The 24,205-nt window shown below is 44.2% G+C and overlaps 1 protein-coding gene across 2 annotated transcripts in view; it reads right to left on the bottom strand.

The window, feature by feature from the left end:
• Positions 1 to 248: 248 nt before the first annotated feature.
• Positions 249 to 24,205, bottom strand: part of CYFIP2 (cytoplasmic FMR1 interacting protein 2) — a 135,349-nt gene continuing 111,392 nt past the window's right edge. For both annotated transcript variants that reach the window (XM_042250680.2, XM_027970452.3), the window contains exons 27-31: positions 15,179 to 15,251; positions 14,394 to 14,488; positions 7,758 to 7,996; positions 5,902 to 6,049; positions 249 to 3,452 (exon numbers count right to left, since the gene is read on the bottom strand). In XM_042250680.2, coding sequence (XP_042106614.1) covers positions 3,285 to 3,452; positions 5,902 to 6,049; positions 7,758 to 7,996; positions 14,394 to 14,488; positions 15,179 to 15,251 — 723 coding nt within the window. In that variant the 3' untranslated portion in view covers positions 249 to 3,284. The remainder of the gene's footprint in view (positions 3,453 to 5,901; positions 6,050 to 7,757; positions 7,997 to 14,393; positions 14,489 to 15,178; positions 15,252 to 24,205) is intronic.

Raw genomic sequence — 24,205 nt, 5'->3', positions numbered from 1 at the left:
CCATCAGACTATGAAAGCCCGAGGCTCAGGAAACATCTCCAATATCACGCCAAGAGTAAGTCAATTTATAAAGATATAATTCCCCCAGAAAGAAAGACAACAAGCCATTCGTTTAGGGTGCAGCGTCTTTATATTCTTTATGTTCCTCCCTTCTCTTTCAGGTTGTTTCCTTAGTTACCAGCTTTCCCGTGGTCTTCCACAGATTAACTAGGACTAGAATATGAACCAGAATCAAGACAAGACACTCATTTCACGAGTTTGGAAGCAGTTTTAATGGAGATGGAAATGTTTATCAACTCAACACAGGTACCCCAAAATACAAAGCAAAATATCATCTTCAGCTGCATAGCAAATATGATTTAAGAATTTAACATCATTATTTGATCACAAGCGTAAATATAAGTCACCATAAATAAATGTAAATTCATTGTACAAAAATCCCCGACAACTCTTAATACAAATATGGTACATTTGACAGTTTCTGAAACAGAATTTTTTTAAACCTTTTAAAACCTAAGATTTTATTTTTCTTGGTTCTTAGATACACAAAAAATCAAAAGAGGGGCAGTAACACCAGGAAGGAAAGAATATTAAACCCGTTCTGTATTTGTGAATCAATGCTGCTGGTGAGCCAGGGAAATTAAACATCTCTCCTAAAGGTGAAGACCTCAATTTACTGAGATAAAATCTCTTGAGGGCAATGGGATTCTATCCAGAGGGTCAAAGTCAGGGCTATGATAGGATGGGAGGGGCAGGTTATTGAAATAGCAGTCTCATCAAATGGGTGATCCAAATCTCTACAAAGCAATAGTCAAGGACTTAGAATGATCTCCAGGACTTAACAGACAGTCAAGTAGCTGAGAAAGTGAGCCACCTACTGTACCCAGACAGGCCTGAAGACTCAAGTCTCTGGAGCTTAGAAATTTTATGCGGGTTTTGAAGGTGAGTTTTACCATATAGTTCTCCCATGTGGTGTAACCCCTCACTTTTGCCTTTGGGACACATGTATGATCTTCAAGAAGGAAAAAATAAAAGAGAGAGAGAGAGAGAGAGAAATACTATTTCTATGAGAAGAGGAAGTGGCAGCTCCAAACAGGAGGATCTGACAGCTTGTACCCTGACTCGCTTTCCTTCCCTACAATTATTTTCTTTCATGGCTCAGAGGGAGCTCAAAGCCCAAGGTTAGCAGTGCAGGGGGCCTCTACAGCAGTGGTCCTCAGACTCTGATGTGTAACAGAACAATCCAGCTTGTGGCAAGTGCAGATTTCTCAATTCTGCTCCCAGAGATGCAGGATTGGTGGGTTTGAGGTAGGCCCAGGAATCTGCATCAAATGTGCTAATCTCAGAAGTCCTGATGGAGGTGGCCTTTGGATCACACTTGGCGAGCCCCACCTCTGTCCTCCTTGGTGAACATGAGTGGATAACACAAACCTCCTGCTATGGACACTTCTTTGCTCTTGCCTGGGGATGAAATGGGCCATCTGGTTAATGGAAACAATTTCTATTCATCTGCCCTGAATGAGGCGATCATTATCGGTTTATTTTCTCTCTTTTCCTTCCTGGGCCAGGGAAGAAATACCAAATTGTCTCATTTTATATGTTCGTACAAGCTCAGGCTCACAGATTCCCTTTGATGATAAGGTGCTCTGTAAGGAGACATTCGTTTCCCAAAGGCTTCTGTCCTTCTAAACAGCTTCCCCATGCGCAGTAAGAGATTCTGCAAGGAATTTTGATTCACTCTGGGAAATGGAAGTAGGCATGGTTGGATGGCATCGCTGACTCAATGGACATGAGTTTGAGCAAACTCTGGGAGATGATGAAGAACAGGGAAGCCCAGCGTGCTGCAGTCCATGGGGTTGCAAATAGTTGGACATGACTGAGCAGCTGAACAATAACAATGTCCCTGTGAGATACGACCTACATCTCAAAATCCAAGTTAAGGAACATCAAAGAATAGAAGCCAAAGGTCAAATGTCTCCACAATTTTTCAGCTTCTAGGACAATAAAAGTCCTGATTCATTAGAACAGCGTTCCTCTTTGGGTGTATTTTAGTATTAAAAGGGGCTTCCCAGGTGGTGCTAGTGGTAAAGAATCTGCCTGCCAATGCAGGACATGCAAGAGAGGTGGGTTTGATCCCTGGGTTGGTTGGTATTAAAAGCTCATTGACAAGTATTATTTACACTCCTTATCTCTTTGACCCCAAGGTGTTTTTTGGATTCTGTTAAAATAACCCTTTAATAGTTTCTTTCTTGTGAGGGTTTTTCTGGATGAGAGATTCTGTGCCAAGAAGTGGTTCCTAATTTGGTTGCTGGCTAATGCTGTGGGCAGTGCATGTCTGGCCAGTAGTCCAGTGTTCACTCTCTGTGCAACTTGGTGCTAACTATTTGTTCAATAAACAAAAGACCCTCTCACCATCAAGCTGATGAAGGGTTCTAACAGCTTTCTGTTTTGGACTATGAATTCCTGGCTGTGTTCATAAATACTGCTTCTACACAGCAGGCCTGACCATCTTCCTACCCAAATTCCGCTCACCCATTTCAGCTGTGAATGCATTTCTGAGTTATCCCTAGGAGTGCCCTGAGAGGGGAGTCAGGATGTGGTTTTAAGAGTCCATGGAAGGCCAAAGGCAACATCTCAACACCATCTACTGTGGTACTGATACCAGGAAGCTCGTCGCCCATTCACCATGGCTCTCAGTGCTTGGTCCAGGAGTACACTTGGTGGTTGAATCCCTGGCATCTGGAGCAGGACAAGATGAGACCGTGGGAAGTGGGGGGAGGGAGCCAGAGGAGGTGAAGATGCTAGGAAGTGGACGCATGCCTGTCAAGCCAGGCTGACATCTTGGGGGCATGGCCACACTCTTTCCTCCATCTCTAAGACTTCAGTCCTGGGGTTGCATGTGGGCACTGGGCAGGAGGTCACAATCAGGGGAGGAGGTTTTGTGTAGCAACCATGGATGTGGGGACCATGAGATGGAGAAAGGGTGAAACTAGGGCTCTTAACATAGCTGAGGGGAAAAAGAGAAAAAAGCCAGTACTGCCCTGTTTCTGTTCTTTTTTTTTTTTTTTTTTTTTCATTTACACTATGGAAAAACCACCATGGAGATGTCATGGGAGAGCATGCAGAGGCCCAGCCCTCGGAAGGTGCAGATGTGTTTGGGGAGGTTCTTGTTTGCTTCCAGGTTCATCTCACACATTGTCCAGTCGGACCCTGTTGCAGGCTGGCCGTGGCTTTCTCTCTCCTGCTTCTCCTCCTCCAGCTTGAGGGTTTGCAGGACCTTCCACCTAGCAGGTGGTAGCCAGGGACTGGTGGATGGGCGGCTGGAAGCAGCGCACATGCTCCACGGTGGAACTGTCTGTCTCCACGGACTTCATGTACTTGTTCAGGATGGCAAAAACCTCATTGTTCAAGATCTGGTATTTCCTGATCCTGTCTGCCATCTTCTTCAGGGGCTGGAGAAGGACAGGGGCACGTTGGTTAGGAGTGGGAGGAGGGGATAGAGAGATCAACAGCAAGGGAAGGATACAGTTGAGGGTGGGTTCCAGAGTCCTGATGCTTCCACGGTAATGCCACTCTCTTGCTTAAAGGCCTCCTATGGGAGCCCAGAGCTTGACAATCAAATGTGAACTTGACCATAAAACCCTTTACATGAGTTTCAAAACTTACCACAAAGCTGCAGTAATCAAAATAGTGTGACGACAGACATATGGACCAATGGATTAGACAGCCCAGAAATAAAGACTTTTATATACAGTCAAATGATTTTTGACAAGGGTGCCTGCAACATTCAATGGAGAAAGAATGGTCTTTTCAACAAATGGTGCTGGGAAGACTGGCATACAGAAGAAAGAAGTTGGATTCTTATTTTACACCATACACAAAACATAAGCTGAAAATGGATTAAAGACCTAAACATAAGAGCAAAACCTATAAAACCTTTAGAAGAAAACATAGACAAAAAGCTTTGTAACACTGAGCCTGGCAATGACTTCTTGGAATATGGCACCAAAGCATAGGTAGTAAATAATAAATTGGAATTCATCAAAACTAAAAAAGTATTTGCATCAAAGGACACTATCAGCAGAGTGAAAAGGTAACTCAAAGAATAAAAGAAAACATTTTCAAATCTTGTATCTGATTAGGGATTAATACCCAGAATACAGAAAGGACTTGTGCAATTAAATAACAGCAAAAAAACAACCAACCAAACAAACAAAAAAAACCAACCAGCCCAATTAAAAACTGAGCAAAACACTTGGGCAGACATTTCTTCAAAGAAGGATAAACAAATAGCCAATAAGCACACAAAAAGATGGTAATATCACTAATCATTAAGGAAACGTGAATCAAAACCACAATGAGATACCACTTCATACACATTAAGATGGCTAGTTCCAAAAATATACAGAAAATAACAAGTGCTGGGAGGATATAAAGAAACTGGAACTCTTATATATTGCTGGTGAGAAAGTAAAATGATGTTGTCCCTGTGGAAAACATTATGGTGGTCCTCAAAAATTGACAATAGAATTACCACATGATCCAGCAATTCCAATTTTAGGTATATACCACAAAGCAATGAAAGCAGGGTCTGGAACAGTTATCTGTACACTCACGACACAGCAGCATTACTCACAACAGCCAAAATGTGAGAGCAACTCAAGTGTCCATCAACTGACCAACGGATAAACAAAATGTCATGTACACATATAATGGAATACTATTTAGCCTTTAAAGGAAGATGATTCTGACACATGCTATTAATACAACACTGTACACCCTGAACACATGCTGAGTCCAAGAATTCAACTTATATGGAGTACCTAGAGCAGTCAAATTCATACAGAGAGTAAGTGAAGGGTTACCAGAGGCTGGAGGGAGGGAGAATGGGGAGTTAGTGTTAACCAAGCACAGAGTTTCATTTGGGGAAAACAAAAAGTTCTGGAGATGGAGTGTAATAAATAATAAATTGGAATCCATCAAAATTAAAAATGCATTTGCATCAAAGGACACTATCAACAGAGTGAAAAGGTGACTCAAAGAATGAAAGAAAACAATTTGAATCATGTATCTGATCAGGGAATAATATCCAGAACACAGAAAGAACTCCTGCAATTAAATAACAGCAAGAAAAAAAAAAAAAAATGGGATGGCTGCACCCAAACACAGGTGAGTGAATTTAATGCAGTAAACAGTTCAAAATGATTAAACTCTACTGAACTGAACACTTAAAAATAGAAAAAATTTATGTTACGTATATTCTACTTCATGAAAATTGTCACCTTTATGATGTGGCACCTGCCTTTTTTCCCTCTCGGCTGGTCCTGGAGACCCACCGGGACCATCTTCCAGCCATCCATCTTCACGCCTCTGTGCCTTTACTTTAGCCAGTCCCTTCGTCTAGAACATCTCCCCCATTCTGCACCCCATTTTCTGCCTGTCTATTTGCAGTCGATCATTCAGGACTTTGCCCCAGTATCGCCTCTATGGGGAGCCTTCTGAGGCCCCTCCCCAGCCCCTCAGCCTGGTTTAGCTGGCCCTTCCTCATGCTCCCATGGCAGCCCTGCTCATCCCACCACAGCGCTCATCCCATCCCCATGCCTGCACAACAGTGTCTATGCAGATGACGAAGCGGGATGAGCAGACTCTGACTGGCCTAGGAAAGGTGTGTTTCAGCTCTGGAGGCTGGCCCTGCCCTGTGGGGTGACCTGATTCATCCCAGTGGCTTATAAGTCAGTGACTCATGGCTTCCTACGAGAAGGTTGCCAGCTGCTGAGTGTCTCCGCACCTACCTGTGGGGTGGGGAGTTGGCCTCCACAAGGAGCTCACCCTCCTTGGCAGATGAAAGCCTGCTTGTCAGGCCTGGCCCCCTCTCCCAGGCCCCAGCCACGAGCTGCTTACCACATTCTTAATGATTTCATCTTTCCCGTCTTGCCTCTGTACTTTGAGCAGGTGATAACAGAAGTCGAACAGGTCAAAGCGACGCTGCTGGCCCAGCAGGACGATGATGGAGCAGCCAGCCCAGTTCAAGCCGTCTCCGAAACACTGCCTGGGAGCAGGAGAGGAAGCAGCTGGGGTGAGAGGTGGGGAGGGGCCCTCATCTTGCACCATCTCTGGACCAATTCTCTTAATCTGTACAGTGGGTGCAAGGGAAGTTGTGAGTATGGATTCATTTGTTCCCAGGACTGAGGTTTCAATAGAAGCCCTTCTAACCACAAAGAGGTGTCAGTCTGTCACCCCACTGCTGTAAGAAAAATCCGCTTTGAAGAAGACAAGTTTGCAAGAAAAAAAATCCAACCAGCTTTTGAGATTTATTCAACCAATCAGAATTCTGATGAGATGCTGTCTTGGTTCTGGACAAAAATCAGAGGAAACCTGTGAGGTGAAGGGTCGTTTTGAACCAGCCCAACTGGCCAGTGTAGGCTGAGAGGGCAGGGATCGGGGGGCATGGTAGGGCCATGAGCAGATGCTGCTGGTGTGGGGGGCTGCCAGTCCTCTCGGGTCTGGTAAAACTAAGCCTGCACAACCTCAAGTCTCAACAGCAATGCAGGCGATCTGGGAGGCCATGGGGCATCTCTCGGCTGAATCTCTCGTCCTTCATCAGCAGCGGAATCTCACTGGAAAGGTTCCCAGCTTCCCCACTGCTGTCCCCACTGCTGTCGCTGAAAGTGCAGCCACTCTGGAAAGCAGCCTTCCCATCCCACTTCCCCAGGGGGATCTCTGTGGGCCCCACACGCCTTTCGGAGGCAGGCCTGGTCTGTTCCCCTCACACTCTGCTCTGCTGTGTAGCTGGGCAAGCGATGGGAGGATGGGGTTCTGCTTCTGTCTTTTCTGAGGACAGGACTGGGCCCCTCTCAAAGGCTCCCCTCCCCATTTTTCAAGAGCAGAGGCCTCATGAGCAACGTGGGGCCCAGCTGCTGCCGGTGGATCCTTTCTCTGTTCTATGAGCCCTGGGGATCTGTGTGGGAGATGGCAATGTGCAGTGAGGTCTTGATGCTGAGCCTCGTCTGGGCTCCCTCCTGCCCCTTCTGTCGGCCCACCTTCCAGTCTCAGGAAGACAGAACTTTAGAGGTCTGAGGCCTTGAAGTGCACACAGTCCATCTCTGCCTCCAACCACCTGGAGCTTTTCCTGGGAGGTCTCCTCTAAGAGCTGCATCCTAAGCAATGTTCCAGCTCAGTTGTAGTCTGTGAGTTAAATTCCAATAATCCTCTTGTCCAATACTTTGTCCACCTGATGCAAAGAATTGACTCATTGGAAAAGACCCTGATGCTGGGAAAGACTGAAGGCAGGAGGAGAAGGGGACGACAGAGGATGAGATGGTTGGATGACATCACCGACTCGATGGACACGAGTTTGAGTAGCCTCAGGAGCTGGTAAAGGACAGGGAGGCCTGGGTGCTGCGGTCCGTGGGGTCACAGCGTCAGACTGAACTGAATCCTCTTGTCTCTCTCCTTGTGGGAATCTGTTGTCCTTCCTGTCCTTGCTGCCAGGTGGTCTTGTTCAATCCACCTTGTGTTTATCCTCTCATCTCCTCTAGGCTCTGTGAATCCCATACACCAGGAACCATCTCTACTTTTGCTGGGCACGGGATTACGTCCAGCACCTAGCACTCTGACCAACATAAAGCAGGTGCTCAGTAGACTGCTGTTGGGCCATCCTACCCCTGCCCTCCTTTCTGACTGAGCTCTGGCTGTACGATGGCTCTTAGGAGGACGAACAGGTTTGGGGGTGACCCCACCTCTCTGGGGCTACTTACTCAGCTGTGAACTCGTTGGTCCCCACGGGGATGCAATAGACGAATTGCATGGCACTCCAGAGCCGGTGGAATTCCACGCACTCGTCCACGTGCATGACGCCGTTGGTGGGTGGCGGGCCCCGCCAGACAGGGTCCTGCAGGTAGCTCCGGATGCGGGTCAGGATGACCTCGAACATGGACAGTCCACAGCACAGTCGCTCCTTGGTCAGCAGGTCGCCCTCCCGAGCAATGGCGATTTGCTGGGAAGAGAAGAGTACACGAACCTTCCCGTCACATCTCAGACCCCATTTTCCACCCCTAACCCAAGATTCCCAAACTCTGAAGCTGGCTGCATCTGTAATTTGTTCACCAGAACTGATGTCTTGCCCAGAGCAGGCAAGATAGTTTATAAACTTAGTTCAACTGCAGGGAAGTCTTTGGATAAGTAAAATCTAGGAGCCATCGATAGAGGAATAGTTTAAAAAATTTTAAATCTACCTATGTGATACACGTGGATCTACAAAGAGTCAGGTAAGGTGGTCTGTGGTGTTGGAGAAGACTCTTGCGAGTCCCTCGTACTGCAAGGAGATCAAAGGTCAATCCTAAAGGAAATCAATCTTGAATATTCATTGGAAGGACTGATGCTGAAGCTGAACTCCAATACTTTGGCTGCCTGATGAGAAAAACTCAATCCTTAGGAAAGACCCTGATGCTGGGAAAGATCGAAGGCAGGAGGAGAAGGGGACGACAGAGGATGAGATGGTTGGATGGCATCACCGACTTGATGGACATGAGTTTGAGCAAGCTCTGGGAGTTGGAGATGGTCAGGGAAGCCTGGCATGCTGCAGTCCATGGGTCACAAAGAGTTGGACATGACTGAGCGACTGAACTGAACTGAACAAAGAGTCAGACATGACTGAGTGACTGAACAACAGCAACCTACCTAAATGCTAGGGAGCCTTTGCAAAGACTTGGATGATACAACTACTAGTATTATTATTACTACTGAACTATTACTTCCACTAGTGAACACTCACTGTGTGTGTAATACACCAAGCCCTGTTCTATGCATTTGCTAAGTACTGACTTTGTTTACTCTTCACATAAACCCCATGCAGCAGATGTCATTATTATCCCCATGTTATTGAAGAAGAATCTGAGGTTCAGAGAGGCAGTCAGCGAGTGGAAAAGCTTGGATTTGAATACCAGTAGTTTCTATATGTGGATTAAATTGTTAAGTGAATAGAGCAAGTTGCAGAAAAGGGCATACACTAGAATCCTATTAAAAGACATCAATAACACAATCCCACAGACAGACACACCGAACTCTGTGTGTGGGGGTTGTGTGAAAGTGTAAAACATTCTAGAAGGATTACCGTCAGTTGTGAGAACAGATGGGCTTGGAGAAGTAGGTGGGGTATTCACTTTTTACCACAAAGATTCTGTACAGTTGAATGTGCTACAATGAGCATATGCTACTCTTAAAAACTTACCACTGATTTTACTGAATTATTTCCTCCAGTTAGAAGTTCTCTCACCACTGTCAACAATCTCTATTAAGAATTTAAACTGGCTGATCATCTGGCTTCTAGTTATTGCATCTCTAATAATCATCAGGCTAGACTAGCACATCAAAATACATTACCATCTGTAGGAGGAAAAAAATATCTGGGAGTAGAGATCACAAAACCAAATGCAAAGATGATATATTTTAACATCTAAGGTCAAAGTAAGATCTCCAGATCTAGAGACAAAGCTAAAGAGGGCTGGCTTCTGAGACTGAGAGGTCCCCAGGGCACTGGCTTCTGAGACTGACACGTCCCCAGGGCACTCCTGGGATCAGCTCCCCAGCGAGTTCAGGGTGGCTGGTGGGGGAAGCCCGCCCGATTACCCCCAGTACAGCTCCCACCCTCTAGCCCAGAGAAAGAGGGCAGCCTCAATTAAACTAATCCATGAAGGGAAATAAGTCAGGAAACACCAATGCTGGAGCCTGTTAGGAATGTGGGTCAGCAGTGTAGCTGTCATGACAACTACAAACGGAAAAGTCTCAGACAAAACTATGAACTGGGGAAGAATTTGACAACCTATGTTTCAAACAGGAGGGAGAGGGAACCCTGATTCACAAATATGCATCTTGGTTCCAGGGGCAGAGAAAGGACACTCCAGAGCAGAGAGCTGCCACAGCTCACCAGAAGTACCTCTTTTAAAAACCCTGACCCCCGTGCTTGACTCTGTTCTCACCAGGAAACGCTCTCTGGTGGTGCCTAGACTCTGGCAGGCTCCCTGCTTCAGAAAGAGAGCGCCTGGTACAGCGAAGATGCTCTGCAAGCAAAGAACCCACACTCGTTCTTGAGTCATGGATATTCTCCTTCAGAAACCAACATAGAGAGCTCTGGTTTACCAGGTAATCTCCTGTGCATTTAGTTAATCTGAATCAGTCCTCAGGGCCTGACAATTGTGGGAGGATCTAAAGAATTAGCAACAGGGCTTATATTGGGTTGGCCAAAAAGTTCTTCTGGTTAATGACTATGTCATTCAATACAGTTCTTGGTGAAAATGAAAAATGTGTTTTATTTTTACTTACAATTGAATGCTTTTTTGGCCAATCCAATAAATCTGCAGACAGGCTTTGAACTCTTGTGACCCCGAACTACAGCCAATTAAAGGGCCTTGACTGAAATGGTCAGGGGCTTTGTCCCTTTCCTGTAAAAGAGTTTACCTTTACGAGTCCTCCTATGATCTATAAAAGTAAAGTCTGGGAAAAAAACTGTAAAAATGTTATTAAAAATTAAAAAAAAAAAAACTCCCATAAATCCCATCACCCAGAGACAAGCTTTCTTAAGATACTTACGTACGATTTGTGTGTATGTATATGATTATGTATAGGTATCTATTTTAACAAAATTTGTATCATACTATCTATATTGTCTTTTTCTCAAGATGTTAGTACTATAAAAAACCATTTCCTTCAATATTTTCAGTAACATGGTTTTTTAATGGCTAAATAAAATAGCCATTGATATACCCCATTTATTTAGTCCTACTCTTTAAAATTTTTAAATTTAAATTTATTTATTTTTAATTGGAGGATAATTGCTTTGCAATACTGCATTGGTTTCCGGCACACATCAGCATGAGTCAGCCACAGGCATACATATGTCTCCTCCCTCTTGAGCTTCCTTCTAGTCCTACTCTTGTTGGTTATTTTAAATTGCTCACAAGTTTTCAACAACATAGACAGATCATAAGTAATTATTCTTATGTGCGTGCGTGCTCAGTTGCTCAATTGTGTCCAGCTCTTTGTGACCCCATGGACTGTAGCTCACCAAGCTCCTCTGTCCATGGAATTCTCCAGGCAAGGATACTGGAGGGGTTGCCATTTCCTTCCCCAGGGGATCTTCCTGACCCAGGGATCAAATCTGTGTCTTTTGCATCTCCTGCATTGGCAGGGAGAGTCTTTACCACTGTGCCACCTGGGAAGGCCCGTTTTCCTTATATATATATGTATACACACACACATATATATATACATACACTTATATGCACTTTTTGAGCTTATCTCTGGTTATTTTCTTAGGCTAAAATCCTAGAACTATTCAAAGAATACAAGCAGTTTTAAAAGGCTTTTGCTACCTGGTGACAAACTAGTCCCAAGAAAAGCTGAACCGCTGTGCGTCTATCTGTGCCAAGTCTGATGCTTCATTATCATGAAGAAAAGGCTTAACAGACTTGGGAGAAGAGCAGCTGCATCCCGCTCCTTCGCGCTCATTGGTCGCTGGTAAGGCAGAATGCTTCTCCTTAGGCTTCCTTCTTATGTTTGCTGCTTCCTTTATGTTTTTGTTTTGAGTTTTCTTTCATGCCCTTATTTCTTTTGATATGAGTTTTTTTCTGCTCTGAAAAAGTGCATTATAGATTATTATCACATATACCCCTAATTTGTGACTGTGTTTTTAATGTATACTGTGTGTGTATGTGTGTGTTTAACATAAATTTAAGCCATTTCTTTTCAGTCCCAGTCAGTGGGAAACTTTTTTTTTCCTCTCCCTCTGCCATTCTTTTCTGTTAATAAGGGTATAGAGAAAGCATTTGTGAAATCATGTGGAAATAGATTTCTGTATGGCATCACGGACTCGATGGACGTGAGTCTGAGTGAACTCCAGGAGATGGTGGTGGACAGGGGGGCCTGACGTGCTGCGATTCATGGGGTCGCAAAGAGTCGGACACAACTGAGCGACTGAGCTGAACACTGAACTGATGGAGTACTTTGATTACATTTAGGATACTTTGGAGAAGATTAACATCCCATGCCCACTCTTTCCTTTCTGTTTTTTGGAAGCTTTTTACTTATTTGTTTGTCGCAATGATTGTGAAAGGCAGCTCAGCTATTTGCCCATTTTACAGATGGAAAAACAAAGATCAAAGATATTAAATTCTAGCACTAGATTATACAACAGTTCAGGGATAAAGCTGGGAAGAAGAGTCCTAACTCCCTGACAGAACATTCTTTTCCTGATAGCAGTAGGCAACAAACCAGGTCACCTCAGTTTTTCCCAAAAACAAATACAAGCAATGTAGCATGGTCGAACCCTTCCAACATTAAATATGCAGCAGAATTTCCCTATCACTGACCTAGAAGTTTTGTGAGTCCCCTGAACCCTAGCAAGCGTGGAAGTTAATATTTTAAAATTTTTTCTTTTGTCTACAGGAGGACTAAGTTTTAGACTATTCCTTAAGGGCTGGGAGACTTATACAACTGGCATTTCCTCTCCGGCAGAATGTCTAGGCTTTTGTTTGTTAAATATCAGCATTTGACAAATTGAGATTTCCACTAGTCCCAGGGAAATAGCGTTCACCAGAACAGGGAAGGAATTCACATACTTCTAAGTGGAAACACATGCCAAAGCCTGGGTGCGAGAGGCCAGATTCTTGTAGGATGACACCATCCCTGGAGCAGACACACTTATATGTCGCTGGCTTGGGGGATTTCTCCCTAAAAGGCAATCTTTAGAGGATCTTCTGTGTTCAGCTCCAGAAAGCCAAAAAAGAAAATGTTCATATTTCACAGTATCTAAATTCTTTCGGTAGTGACTAAAGAACACAAATGCCACTAAATGTTTCGTCACTGTTTTTGTAGGAGGAGGGTGGCCCACAGGGGGTCTGGCTCTGTCAAGCTCATCAGCTTGACACCTGGGCAGATGGGGCTCCGCCCTGGGCTCTAACACTTGCCATGGTTTTTGAGAGAAGAGACTGCCTTTTGCTCTCTGAGGAGGACGAAAGCTTTCTGACTCATGAGCTTTAGTGACAGGAGAGAGGACCTTAGGGATGTAAGTCCAAGAGTGGATCTGAATCCTAAACCTTTGAAATAGCCGGTTTTGTTGAATAAAACAAGCCATCAGAGTATGCCTCACTACAGTGCCCTATTTTCTCTTCTTCCTGAATACCCCTGCCCCCTGCCCCCCACCCCTAAATGCCTGATTCAACTTGAGTCAACTTGAAAGGAGACAATATATGCTTCCTATTACCTCTCTTTCTCCCGGTGTCTTTTTCCCAACTAACCACACGATCTGTGAGCTCTCTGAAGGCAGGGGTCCTCTTTCACTCATCTCCATATACAGATACAGGCTTATAAAAATGAGTTTTAACTACAGAATTAACACCTGAGCTCACTCACCTTTGAAAATATGAGAACATTACAGATAAAGCTGTGTTTGATCTCCCTATCCATCTCTGTCTCTTTCATCTCTCTTCACAAGTTGCCACCATTATGAACTGGGCACTTTCATGTCCTAGGAAAAGTTTCACTTTACATGGTTTTTTGGTATGTGTTTGAAAAAATCCACATAGCCTCAAACTCCATGACCTGCGTGCAACTTCCTTTATTCACCTAACCGTGTGTTTATGATCTGTCCACACTGATGTATTTAGATCTGATTTTCCCTTTTCATTATGATTTGGCAGGTATTCATCATTTAAATGATTTTACCCCATTTTATTTACTCAACATGCTACTGAGTGACATTTAGATTGCTTCCAGTTTTTGCTTTAACAAACAATGCTGTGGTAAACATCTTGTGTTCCTGTTTTTGTTTGTTTGTTTGTTTGTTTGTTTTAGCAAAGATAGGGCTTCCCTGGTGGATCAGATGGTAAAGAATCTGCCTGCAATGTGGGAGACCTGGGCTCGATCTCTGGGTTGGGAAGATCCCTGGAGGAGGGCATGGCAACCCATTCCAGTATTCTTGTCTAGAGAATCCCCATGGACAGAGGAGCCTGGTGGGCTACAGTCCGAGGGGTTGCAAAGAGTCAGACGTAACTGAGAGACTAAGCACAGCACAGCACCCAACGGTGAACTGCTGGCTTGCAGGATGGGTGGTTTAATTCTGAGAGATAACAGAATTCTTAATACTTAACGGGGAGTAACAGATACTTGTCTGACTTCCTTCTTTCTTGGCAGGACAGATGATAGAGGCTGTAGGCCTGAGAGTCAACAAGTCTCATTCCAGACCTGCCCCTGCCACTACCAGGCTGTGGGCTGTGACCTTCTGTTTCTCTCTCTGGGCCTCAGTTTCCCCATCCATAAGGAGGAGGTTGGACCAAATGCTCTCTCTCTCCCTCTAAAGTTGCTTTCAGTTCTATGAGTCCATGACAGGAGGATCGTACCTGAGGGGTCCCCAGCCGCTCTATCAGAGGGACCAGGTGAAGCGGGGCATACTTGGCTTCCAGGCGTTTCATCCGGACCTCCAGACGCTCGCCCTCTGCAAAAGGAATGGTAGGCAGAACATGAGATTCAGGGTACATTGGGGGAAACGGAAGAGGAAGAGCTCTCAGAGGACTTGGTGATGTACTGTATTCCAGCACTTAGAAGGAGTGTGTAGAGCTGTGTTCCTTAGTTCTGTCAAGTGTGATCAGGACTCACTACAAGGAAACATGTTCTATTATCTTTGTCCAGTGGAATCATCTACCTCACGGGGTGGTGAGTTACTCATCACTTGAAGGATGTAGACTAACCTAGACAGCAGCATACTAGGGATGTTCTAGAAGGACCAAGAAACAGGCTGGGAACATTATTCACAATTCCAGCATTAACAGCTGCCCAAGGCTTTAACCTTATTCTTTTCTGACTGCAGATCTGAGTTTACTGAGATTAAAAGAGTTTAAGATTCAAATTCAAATCGCTAGTTTTTAAAATTAATTTATTCTTTAATTTAAGGATAATTGCTTTAGGGAATTTTGTTGTTTTCTGCCAGACACCAACATGAACTAGCCACAGGCATACATATGTCCCCTCCCTCTTGAACCTCTCCCCCATCTCCTTCCCAAACCCACCCTTCTAGGTTGTTACAGAGCCCCTGTTTGAGTTTCCTGAGTCACACAGCAAATTCCCATTGGCAATCTATTTTACATATGGTAATATAAGTATTTAGCTGCTTTCAGAGGTTTCTTACCTTTGATGTAGACTCTAGGCAAGATGTTTTGGAAGGGTGCAGCATGAAGCAAATCACAGACTTCCTCCTGAGACTGCAAACAGAAAGAGAACTTTTATTTTAAACCAGGAAGAATTTTCATCACTAAAGATTTGAACACTGGAGTCAGTTAGACCTGAGTTCAAACCCTGACTCCTATACTTAACTAGCTGTGGGATCTTAAGCACATTGCTTAACCTCTCTGAGCCTATTTATCTATCTGAAAAATGAGGATGAGAACAGTAGCTATTTTAATGAGCAGGATTGAGAGGATGTATAGCCTCATAGCACAGACCCTGGACATACTGAGTGTGTAGTACATTTTCATTGCAGCCTTACAAAGAATTTGGTGAAGAATTGAAAGTTTGGTGAAGACTGAATTTGGTGAAGAATTCAAAGCAGTGGGATCAGATAGGGATGATGGACCCAGATTATGTTCAACTGGTTGGTGGTGAGCTCAGGCTCATGGGCTCAAGGCAGGTAGCCAGTCCCACTGGGCAGGATGCCTCAGTGTGAAGGCCTGGGTCTGGTGGGTTTTCTCCATCTTGACTCCAGTGGGTGAGAGAACAGGGACTAGGGCCCAGACAGACAGGTTCTCATGGGGGTTCTTTATGCATAAAAGTAAGCTTAAGAGCAAACATATACTATGACAATTAGGGGCAGGCAGGCCTGGAAAGTGAAGTGAAGTTGCTCAGTCGTGTCTGACTCTTTGCGACCCCATGGAGTGTAAGCCTGCCAGGCTCCTCTGTCCATGGGATTTTCCAGGCAAGGATACAGGAGTGGGTTGCCATTTCCTTCTCTGGGGGCCTGGAAGATATGGTCTACTTACTGTCTGTCCCAGGACCAGTTCATGATTACTGGATTTCAAATCACAGGGTATGAAAAAAAACAAGAAAAATCACAGGGTATGGAGGGGACCTAGACAAGCCATCCTCCATGGGCCTTGGTTTCTCTTCTTTAAACTGTGGGGATTTGAATTAGGTAAAATCCAGCCTTCATTCAACTCTGATACTCTTGGATTCTAAGCACCTGAGAAAATCAGAATCGTGAGTACCCTTGACTCTTCACTAGGCCTGGGTGGAACATGGCCATCCTGGAAATTTAGCAGGCCAACTAGCTGCTCAAGAAAGAAACTCCTAAACTCCCTTCAGCTTTTCAAGTGAGGGTAACAGATGGAGGACAATTGAACTGAGAGGGATCTGCCTGATCTAGGTGTAATTCTCAGCTTCTTAGCCAGAGAGGGAAATTTCCTTCCTTTCTTAACTAATCTGTTCCTCCTCAAACCAGTAAATTAAGCAACTTGGTCTTCCTTGCTATGTCTAAGCTTAGATCCTTTGATTCATTATATAATCTGAAAACCTGGCTATTGATTATTCAGGCTGATTCAATGGGAAAAGAAAAAAAAAAACAAAAACAATAAAATTGCTAAACCTCTGGCCAGACCAGACCAGAAAAAAAAAAAAAAAAAAAAAAAGAGAGAGAGAGACAGAGGACACAAATTACCAGTATCAGAAATGAAACCGGGACAGCTTTTAGTTTCATGTATATTTCCCTATAGTTCTTCTGCATTCAATGTTACTGATGTCTGTTCATATCTTTATTATGCCCATCCTTCTGCTTGTTTTGGGTTTATTTTTCTTTCTCCAGTTTCTTACAGTAGAAGCCTAGATTACTGATTGAACAGCTTACTCTTTCTTAACATTCAGGGTCTTCTCTGATAGCTCCGATAATCAAGATCTCAGTCCTTCTGGAGGTAGCCCAATCCATTTTAAAACTCTAATGGTTAGACTTTTAAACCAAACCAACTTCCCAGTCGTTTCCTTTCAATATCCTTGTTCTGCTCTTTAGAGTGTTACTGAATGTTTTTCTAGCCTGTATCTTCAGTCACCCTTCCATTTCTTTCCTCCTTTCAGAGCCAAGCAGCTTATAGGAGCCTTTTACCTCTCTCTCCATTTCCTAGTCTTCCCTTCCCTTCACAGCAAACAGAACTATCATGGCCTGCTGTATCATGTCATGGCAACGGCACGGCAGAGATTACCGCTCTGTCACCGAGTGCAGTGGACAACTTTTAGTCCTCCGGATGTGTTAGGCACTATGACAATGAGTTCTGCTGGGATCCATTATTTCATTTTCTCTTTTGTAGATTCTCTTGCAGGTCTGACTTCTAACCATTCTTTAAATGTTGGTTTTCTCTAAGGTCCCTCTTTTCTTCTTGCTTTATTCTACCCAGTTTTTCTCACCTATTCCCAAGTCTATAAGCACTGCCTTTGATCCGTCAACTCTATTTCCTGCCAGATGCCTCTTTCAAGCTCCAGATTTGGATATCTACCTCCTTGTTAGATATTTCCAAAGCTTCACATTTCTAAAGCTGACCTCCTCCCTTTCTTATCTCAGGTTTCTTTGCTCCTGGAATGGCACAATTAACCTCATCTGCCATGTCTAAGACCTGGGGATCATTTTCTTGCTCTTCCTCACCTGCTACGACTAGTAAGTCCTTATGTCTTGAATTCTCTTCACACTGACCACAATACTATGAGCTCCTTAAAGGGAGGAATGTTGAGTGCCTCTATTTCTACTTTTTATCTCCAGTGCCCAGTACATGACAGTCTTGCAAAAATTATTAAATGAATGCATATTTGTTATATTATGTTTCTTAGATGGATAAATGAATTTATTTACCCACGTGACTATCTTCCAAATATGAGAAACCTATTACATTCATTTATCCAACAAATATTTATTGAGTACCAGACATTGTTCTAGGCTTTGCAGATGCGATGCTGAGCAAGTTAGAGCAGATCTGTGCACTCATGTAAATCCCACTGTAGTTGAGAGAGATAAAAACAAGTAAACAAACCAAAAAGTTTCAGATAGTGGTAAGACACAATAGGGTACTAGGCTAGAGTGACTGGGAGTGGGAAAGGGACTACTTCAGAGAGGAGGCTAGGGAAAATCTTTTTGAGGGGGAGTTATCTAAGTAAAGAATGAAAAAAGAGAGAGCCAGCCATGTAGATATGAGGTGCAAAGGCCCTGGGGCAGAAAGTAAACTAGAGCATAGAGACACAAGGAATCAGTACAGTCTGAGTTCCTAATGGTAGGGAACGATCAGATCATGTGAGGTCTCATAGCATGGGATGAAGCCTGGATTTTATTTCAGGTGCAATGAGAGATTACTCAAGTATTTCAAGCAGAGGGCTGGTATACATACCCCTCCTGCTAAGCTTTTTTTTCTCTTTTTCTCTGCTAAGTTTTATCTTTCTTACTTTATTTTCTTCCTAAAAATGTCTGTGCTCCTTGAAATGCCTTCTTACTAGAAAAGTTACCCCTTGCATGAACTGTTAATTTTCTGTTTTGTTAATGTCAATAAATTGACCTTAGGAGCCACCTTAGGGGTTAGAGAAAGGGGAAGAAGGCTCTGGGACCTCTACAACAAGACAAATGCTGTTGCTCTAGTTTCACATAACGAGCTTCCATTTCAGTTTCCTTAGGGGAGACAGGAGTGTTCCAGATGCCCTTCTCTGCACCCTGCCTCTCCCTCAGGTTTGCAACCTGCAGGAGCAGAGGTTGTTTGGGAGTGCTTCCTGTTAGCATGCTCCTTGTGTGTTCTCTCTTAATCAAGGTGAGGAAAGAGAAGGGTGTGGTTTCCTCACAGAGGTAGGAAAGCATTGTCTGGAAGGTTCCCAGGGATGAACTATGTGGTTATTTGCATGATGAGGTGGCTACATACTCTGAAAGGTGGAAGGTATTTGTTTGGCATTCATGAGCTGAGGTCATCACAGTTGATAAAAATGTCCAGTTCAGAGCACACTGGGCCTGTGTCAGGGATCTGAACAGGCTTCACAGCAGGCACCTATGCTAATACTGACCAACTCTCATCCAATCTCTATTCTGAAGGATCACACTCGGCTTTCCACTTTACTAGGAAACCATCTGGCCCCTGGCCTATGAAGGCCATTCAGAATGGGTTTCATCTCAACTCCTCTCCCCACCAGCTCTTTCTGCACCAGTGACAGCAGCTTTCTGTTATTTGAATCCACCATCTCCATACTCATCACTGAATTTCTACCTTCTCTCTGAAATGCCCACTAACCTATCTTCCTGCCCTTTGCTTAGTAAATCCCCACTCTTCCTTCAGATCTTAATTTAAGCATCGTCCCTTCCAGGGAGACTTCCTGGATCCCTCCAATACCTCTCTGCCCACGGCGTTCCTTTGTTATATGTCCTCAAAGAACCAAGCTCTTTTCCTTTCTAGCATTTGAACTCAGTCTGTATTGTACGTATCTGTATGTGACTATTCGATTAATATCGACCTCCTTCTACTGGAATGTAACATTCATGACGGTAGGGAAAATGATTATTTTTGACTATATTTTATTACCAGGAATAAGCACAGTGACTAGCAGATAGCAAATGCTTAATAAGTAAGTGGAATAAAAGTTGAAAGTCTGTGGCACATAAGGGAATTTAGACTTAGGACAGAATCTCTCCTATTCTGGGTTTTCTGAACGGGTCTAGATGTTTTCCCTTATCACCATGGGAAGAATTTTTTCTTCAATGTTACTGTTTACTCTGTGTGAACACTTCTAAGAAATGCTCCACAGGGCAGGATTTTCAGGTGTTTATTTTCTATTCCTCTCTCTTTTCCTCCCTGTATTTTCCTGCTTGTATCACTACAGATGGTGACTGCAGCCATGAAATTAAAAGACGCTTACTCCTTGGAAGAAAAGTTATGACCAACCGAGATAGCATATTCAAAAGCAGAGACATTACTTTGCCAACAAAGGTCCATCTAGTCAAGGCTATGGTTTTTCCAGTGGTCATGTATGGATGTGAGAATTGGACTGTGAAGAAAGCTGAGCGCCAAAGAATGGATGCTTTTGAACTGTGGTGTTGGAGAAGACTCTTGAGAGTCCCTTGGACTGCAAGGAGATCCAACCAGTCCATTCTGAAGGAGATCAGCCCTGGGATTTCTTTGGAGGGAATGATGCTGAAGCTGAAGCTCCAGTACTTTGGCCACCTCATGCGAAGAGTTGACTCACTGGAAAAGACTCTGATGCTGGGAGGGATTAGGGGCAAGAGGAGAAGGGGACGACAGAGGATGAGATGGCTGGATGGCATCACTGACTCGATGGACGCAAGTCTGAGTGAACTCTGGGAGTTGGTGATGGACAGGGAGGCCTGGCGTGCTGCAATTCATGGGGTCGCAAAGAGTCAGACACAGCTGAGCGACTGAACTGAACTGAACTGATGTATTTACTAAATTATTACTATGCATATATTACTTCAAAAAATAAAACTGGAAGAAACTCTAAAAGTACTTTTGAATTTTACAACAAGGAGCTTTTGGGGTCTAGATGCTAGAATCAGACAGAAGGTAATAAAATCTTAGCATGGCACTTGGTCCAGCATAGAACAATACTTGCATCGGATTAATAATGTAAAAAGTATTTGCTTTTGGCTTTTTCTCCTTTTGTTAGACTATGGTTAAAGAAAAAAATCACAGATGAAGGGCAAACTACAAATGTTACAGAAAATACAGCTGTAACAACATAAAAGTAAAAGGGCAGCCAACAGGAAGTAGGAGATAGAAGTCTAGAAGTGGAAGTGAGGTCTGTTGATTTCCTCATCTTTCATGGAAAGAGTCAAGATACTAAATAATGTTACTGAAAGACGTGTAAGTATGTTATTTCTGATTACAAGATAGCATGATATAAATTTAAAAATGTGACATAATCAAATATTGAGAGGAAGAGAGGGAACAGATGTAAATGACCTAAAATTTCATCTTTACAATTAGGGAGTCAATAAACATTGTTTAAAGTTGCTCATGAAGAAATAGAGGTTAACCTCATATTACCACGCATTATGGAGATAACAACTAGAAGAACTAGAAAGAGAAATGATTAAAGCAGGTTGCCTTGGGGATGGAGATGCAGGTGGGGGGAGGTGCAGTGGAGCCAATGAAGCCTTTCATTATAAGCTCATTTATACTATTTTTCATGTGCAATTAAGAATAGTTTAAAGGAAACAAAATGAAGAGGCTGGAGTAAACGGTCTGTAAGGGTCCTTTCCTAGGCTTGGTACCAGGTGCTTTGAATCCATTTTCTGGTTTACCCCTCCAAACATCCTGTGATGCAGGCCTAATAATCCCTATCCCATGCGCAAGGATGCTGAGACTTTTGGGAGATGGAGTGTCCCAACCATGTCCGCACAGTGATAAGGAAGCAGCAGGGCTGATACTGGGACCCAGGGCCACCTCACTTGCATATCCATTGCTTTTCCATAGCCACTCATGCAGCCAAAGCTTTGGGAAGCTTGAAATACTGCCCCCAGCATTATACATACACTTTATGAAAACCACATTCAATTATTCCAAATAGAGACAGAAAGAAATTACTATAAAATCGCACTCTTAAGAAGCTTTTTAGCCTCACTCATATTTGATGGTAAAGAACCCACCAACAGTGCAAGGGACCTAGGTTTGATCCCCTGGAGAAGGGAATGGCAACCCACTCCAGTATTCTTGCCTGGAGAATCCTATGGGCAGAGGAGCCTGGTGAACTACAGTTCATGGGGTTGCAGAGCTGGACACAACTGAGCAACTAACATGTTCATATCTGATAAGATAACATCATTCTTTGCTTTATTTACTGGGATTTTGGTCCTACCAACTAACATTCTTTCAACTAAAAAAAAAAAGAAAGAAAAGAAAACCTTTGACATAGATCTGCAGCTTGAAGAGGAATGGAGAGTCTCATGCCATCCTCTAGCTGAAAAAACAGGCGATAACTGACAGTTCTGCTTCCTAAAATCCAGAGGTGACTTCTATCCTGAATCTGTGTAAATGATTTCTTTGCAGGCAACTAAGTTTTTGAAGTTCTGCTGGTGTGATTCCAAGGTAAATAACCGGACTGCTCATGTGCTTAACCTATCCCTATAAATTCCTTTTGCCCGCCCCTCTCCCAAACCACACTCTACTTATTCTTGCCCGTCCTGCAAAGTTCCATTCAAAGATTCAGCATCTAGGAGTCTTCCAAGCCCCTTCAGTCTCCAGTAGTTTTCTCTTTAAAACTGATTAGCATGCTTATTCATCCAGGTCCCGACCAAGCTGTTTGTAGGCTGGGCTCTGTAATCCAGCCACAGCCCAGGGTACTTCTGAGGGAGAATCCGAGGAGCATCTCATATCCCATGCAAACAGCTATCAAGAGTCTTCTTAGAGGGCCCAACCATACGTAGGACCTGCATTTCACTTGCTCTGAAAAGGCCATCACAGGACTATAGAGAACATGGGTATAATATCATCTAGAGACCAAACAAGGAGGTGCCAAACTCTCAACACTTTCATTCTGACTAGGATGCAGCCTGAGCAGAAAATAAGTCATTCACTCAGCAAATAGTAGGCATCTGCTATACCAAGTCGCTCTGTGAGGTGAAGCTACAATAGGAACTGAGGCAGACCTAATGCACGGTCCTTACCAAGATGAGGAGGGACGTAACATGGGCAGTTCTAGTAAGTGCTGTACTGGGGTATGTAGGAGCTGTGGGAATATATAACAGGGGCCACTGATCCAGACTTCTGGGGAGGATGATGGGGAAGACTTTCTGGAGAAGGAAATGCTGAGACGTGAACCAAGGCTAAGTGTTGGACAGGTAAGAGTGAACAGCACCTGCCAAAGGCCCCAAAGCAAGAGGGACTGCAGTGGGACAGAGGCTGACAGTTGAATAAGACTGAAGCTTTCGGTGCTGGGGGAAGGTTGCATGAGATAAGGAAAGAGGGCTGAGCAGGATCTTGTAAACTTTGCTTAGATGTTTGGATGCTATCCTGATGGTTTTAATCAGGGAAGTGGCATGATCCCATGTGCATTTACACTTTTTGGCTGCAAGAAAGGCAGCAATGGTGGGAGGTTGTGGGGTTGGGGAGCAAAAGGGGTGCTGGAATAAGTCAAGCAAGAGATAGCAAGGTCTGGAGTAGTGGCCAAGGAGACAGTGGGAAGCAGATGCCAGAGAGCCAAGTGCAGACTGGACGTGTCAGCAGAGAGAGAGAAAGGACATGTGTACCTGGCCACTCACAGGGTCAGAAGACACAGCAAGACTGCAGGCAGAAGGAAGCTGAGAACATATCTGGGCAAGGTGATTTTCTGTGGCCATCCAAGAGAAGATGTCTAAAAGGCAAGCAGACACAAGGCCTAGGGCCCCGTGGAGTCCACACAGTGGACCCAAACTTGGGAATCAACAACATGAGGATGGGATGGACTCCAGGGGAAAGGAATACACAAGTGCAAGGTCGGAGTGGGCACTTCTCCAGGGAACTGGATTTTTCCAGGTATTTCAATTTCTCTGACTCTATGAGACCAGAGAAAGAGAAAGTGCACAGTGGCACTTGTGATGAAGGGGAGACTGATAAATTTTGGGCACGTCCACATCTACCAGCACATAACCTGAACAAGGATGGCAGGCCACCTTTCCAGCCAGGTGTGGGGCAGAATGCACTGAGTGTTACCTCTTTCCTTCCTCCCTTCAGTTCATAAAACATTCACAGAGTGCTTACTGTTTTCTGACCAGAGTGGGGCCTGGATGCTGCAGGAGACATGATGACAGCTAAGACTGGAAAAACTAGATTTTAATAAAATTGTAATTTAATGGAGGAAGAGGGTTAAGGACACTTGTGACTGGGAAATAAACAGAATCACTAGGTACAAAGGAAATTGGCAACCAAGGGCTCTGGAGACTCAAAGGAGGGAGAAATAACACCAAGTGTCTTGCAGAGAACAGGCGTTTGATAAACACAAGACCTGGGGGGAATGAGGTAATGATGGGCCTGGCAGGATGGGCTGGGAAAGACGCAATCACAGACAGAGGGAAGATGAGGTCAGAGATGAGATGGCTGGTGCGTACAGAGCAGGAGATCATTCGTTTGGTGGCTGAGTGAGGGAGGGGTGGGTTGGTGAGCTGCAGGCAGTCAGACCCCTCTGTATTAGGGAACTTCCAGGGAAGGCAAGTCAAAGCTCC

The sequence above is a fragment of the Ovis aries genome, chromosome 5 (genome assembly GCF_016772045.2).
Source record: "Ovis aries strain OAR_USU_Benz2616 breed Rambouillet chromosome 5, ARS-UI_Ramb_v3.0, whole genome shotgun sequence".
NCBI classification, from domain to species: domain Eukaryota; kingdom Metazoa; phylum Chordata; class Mammalia; order Artiodactyla; family Bovidae; genus Ovis; species Ovis aries.
The sequence above is the reverse complement of the archived record's forward strand: the minus strand, read 5'-3'. Positions and strand labels throughout refer to the sequence as shown.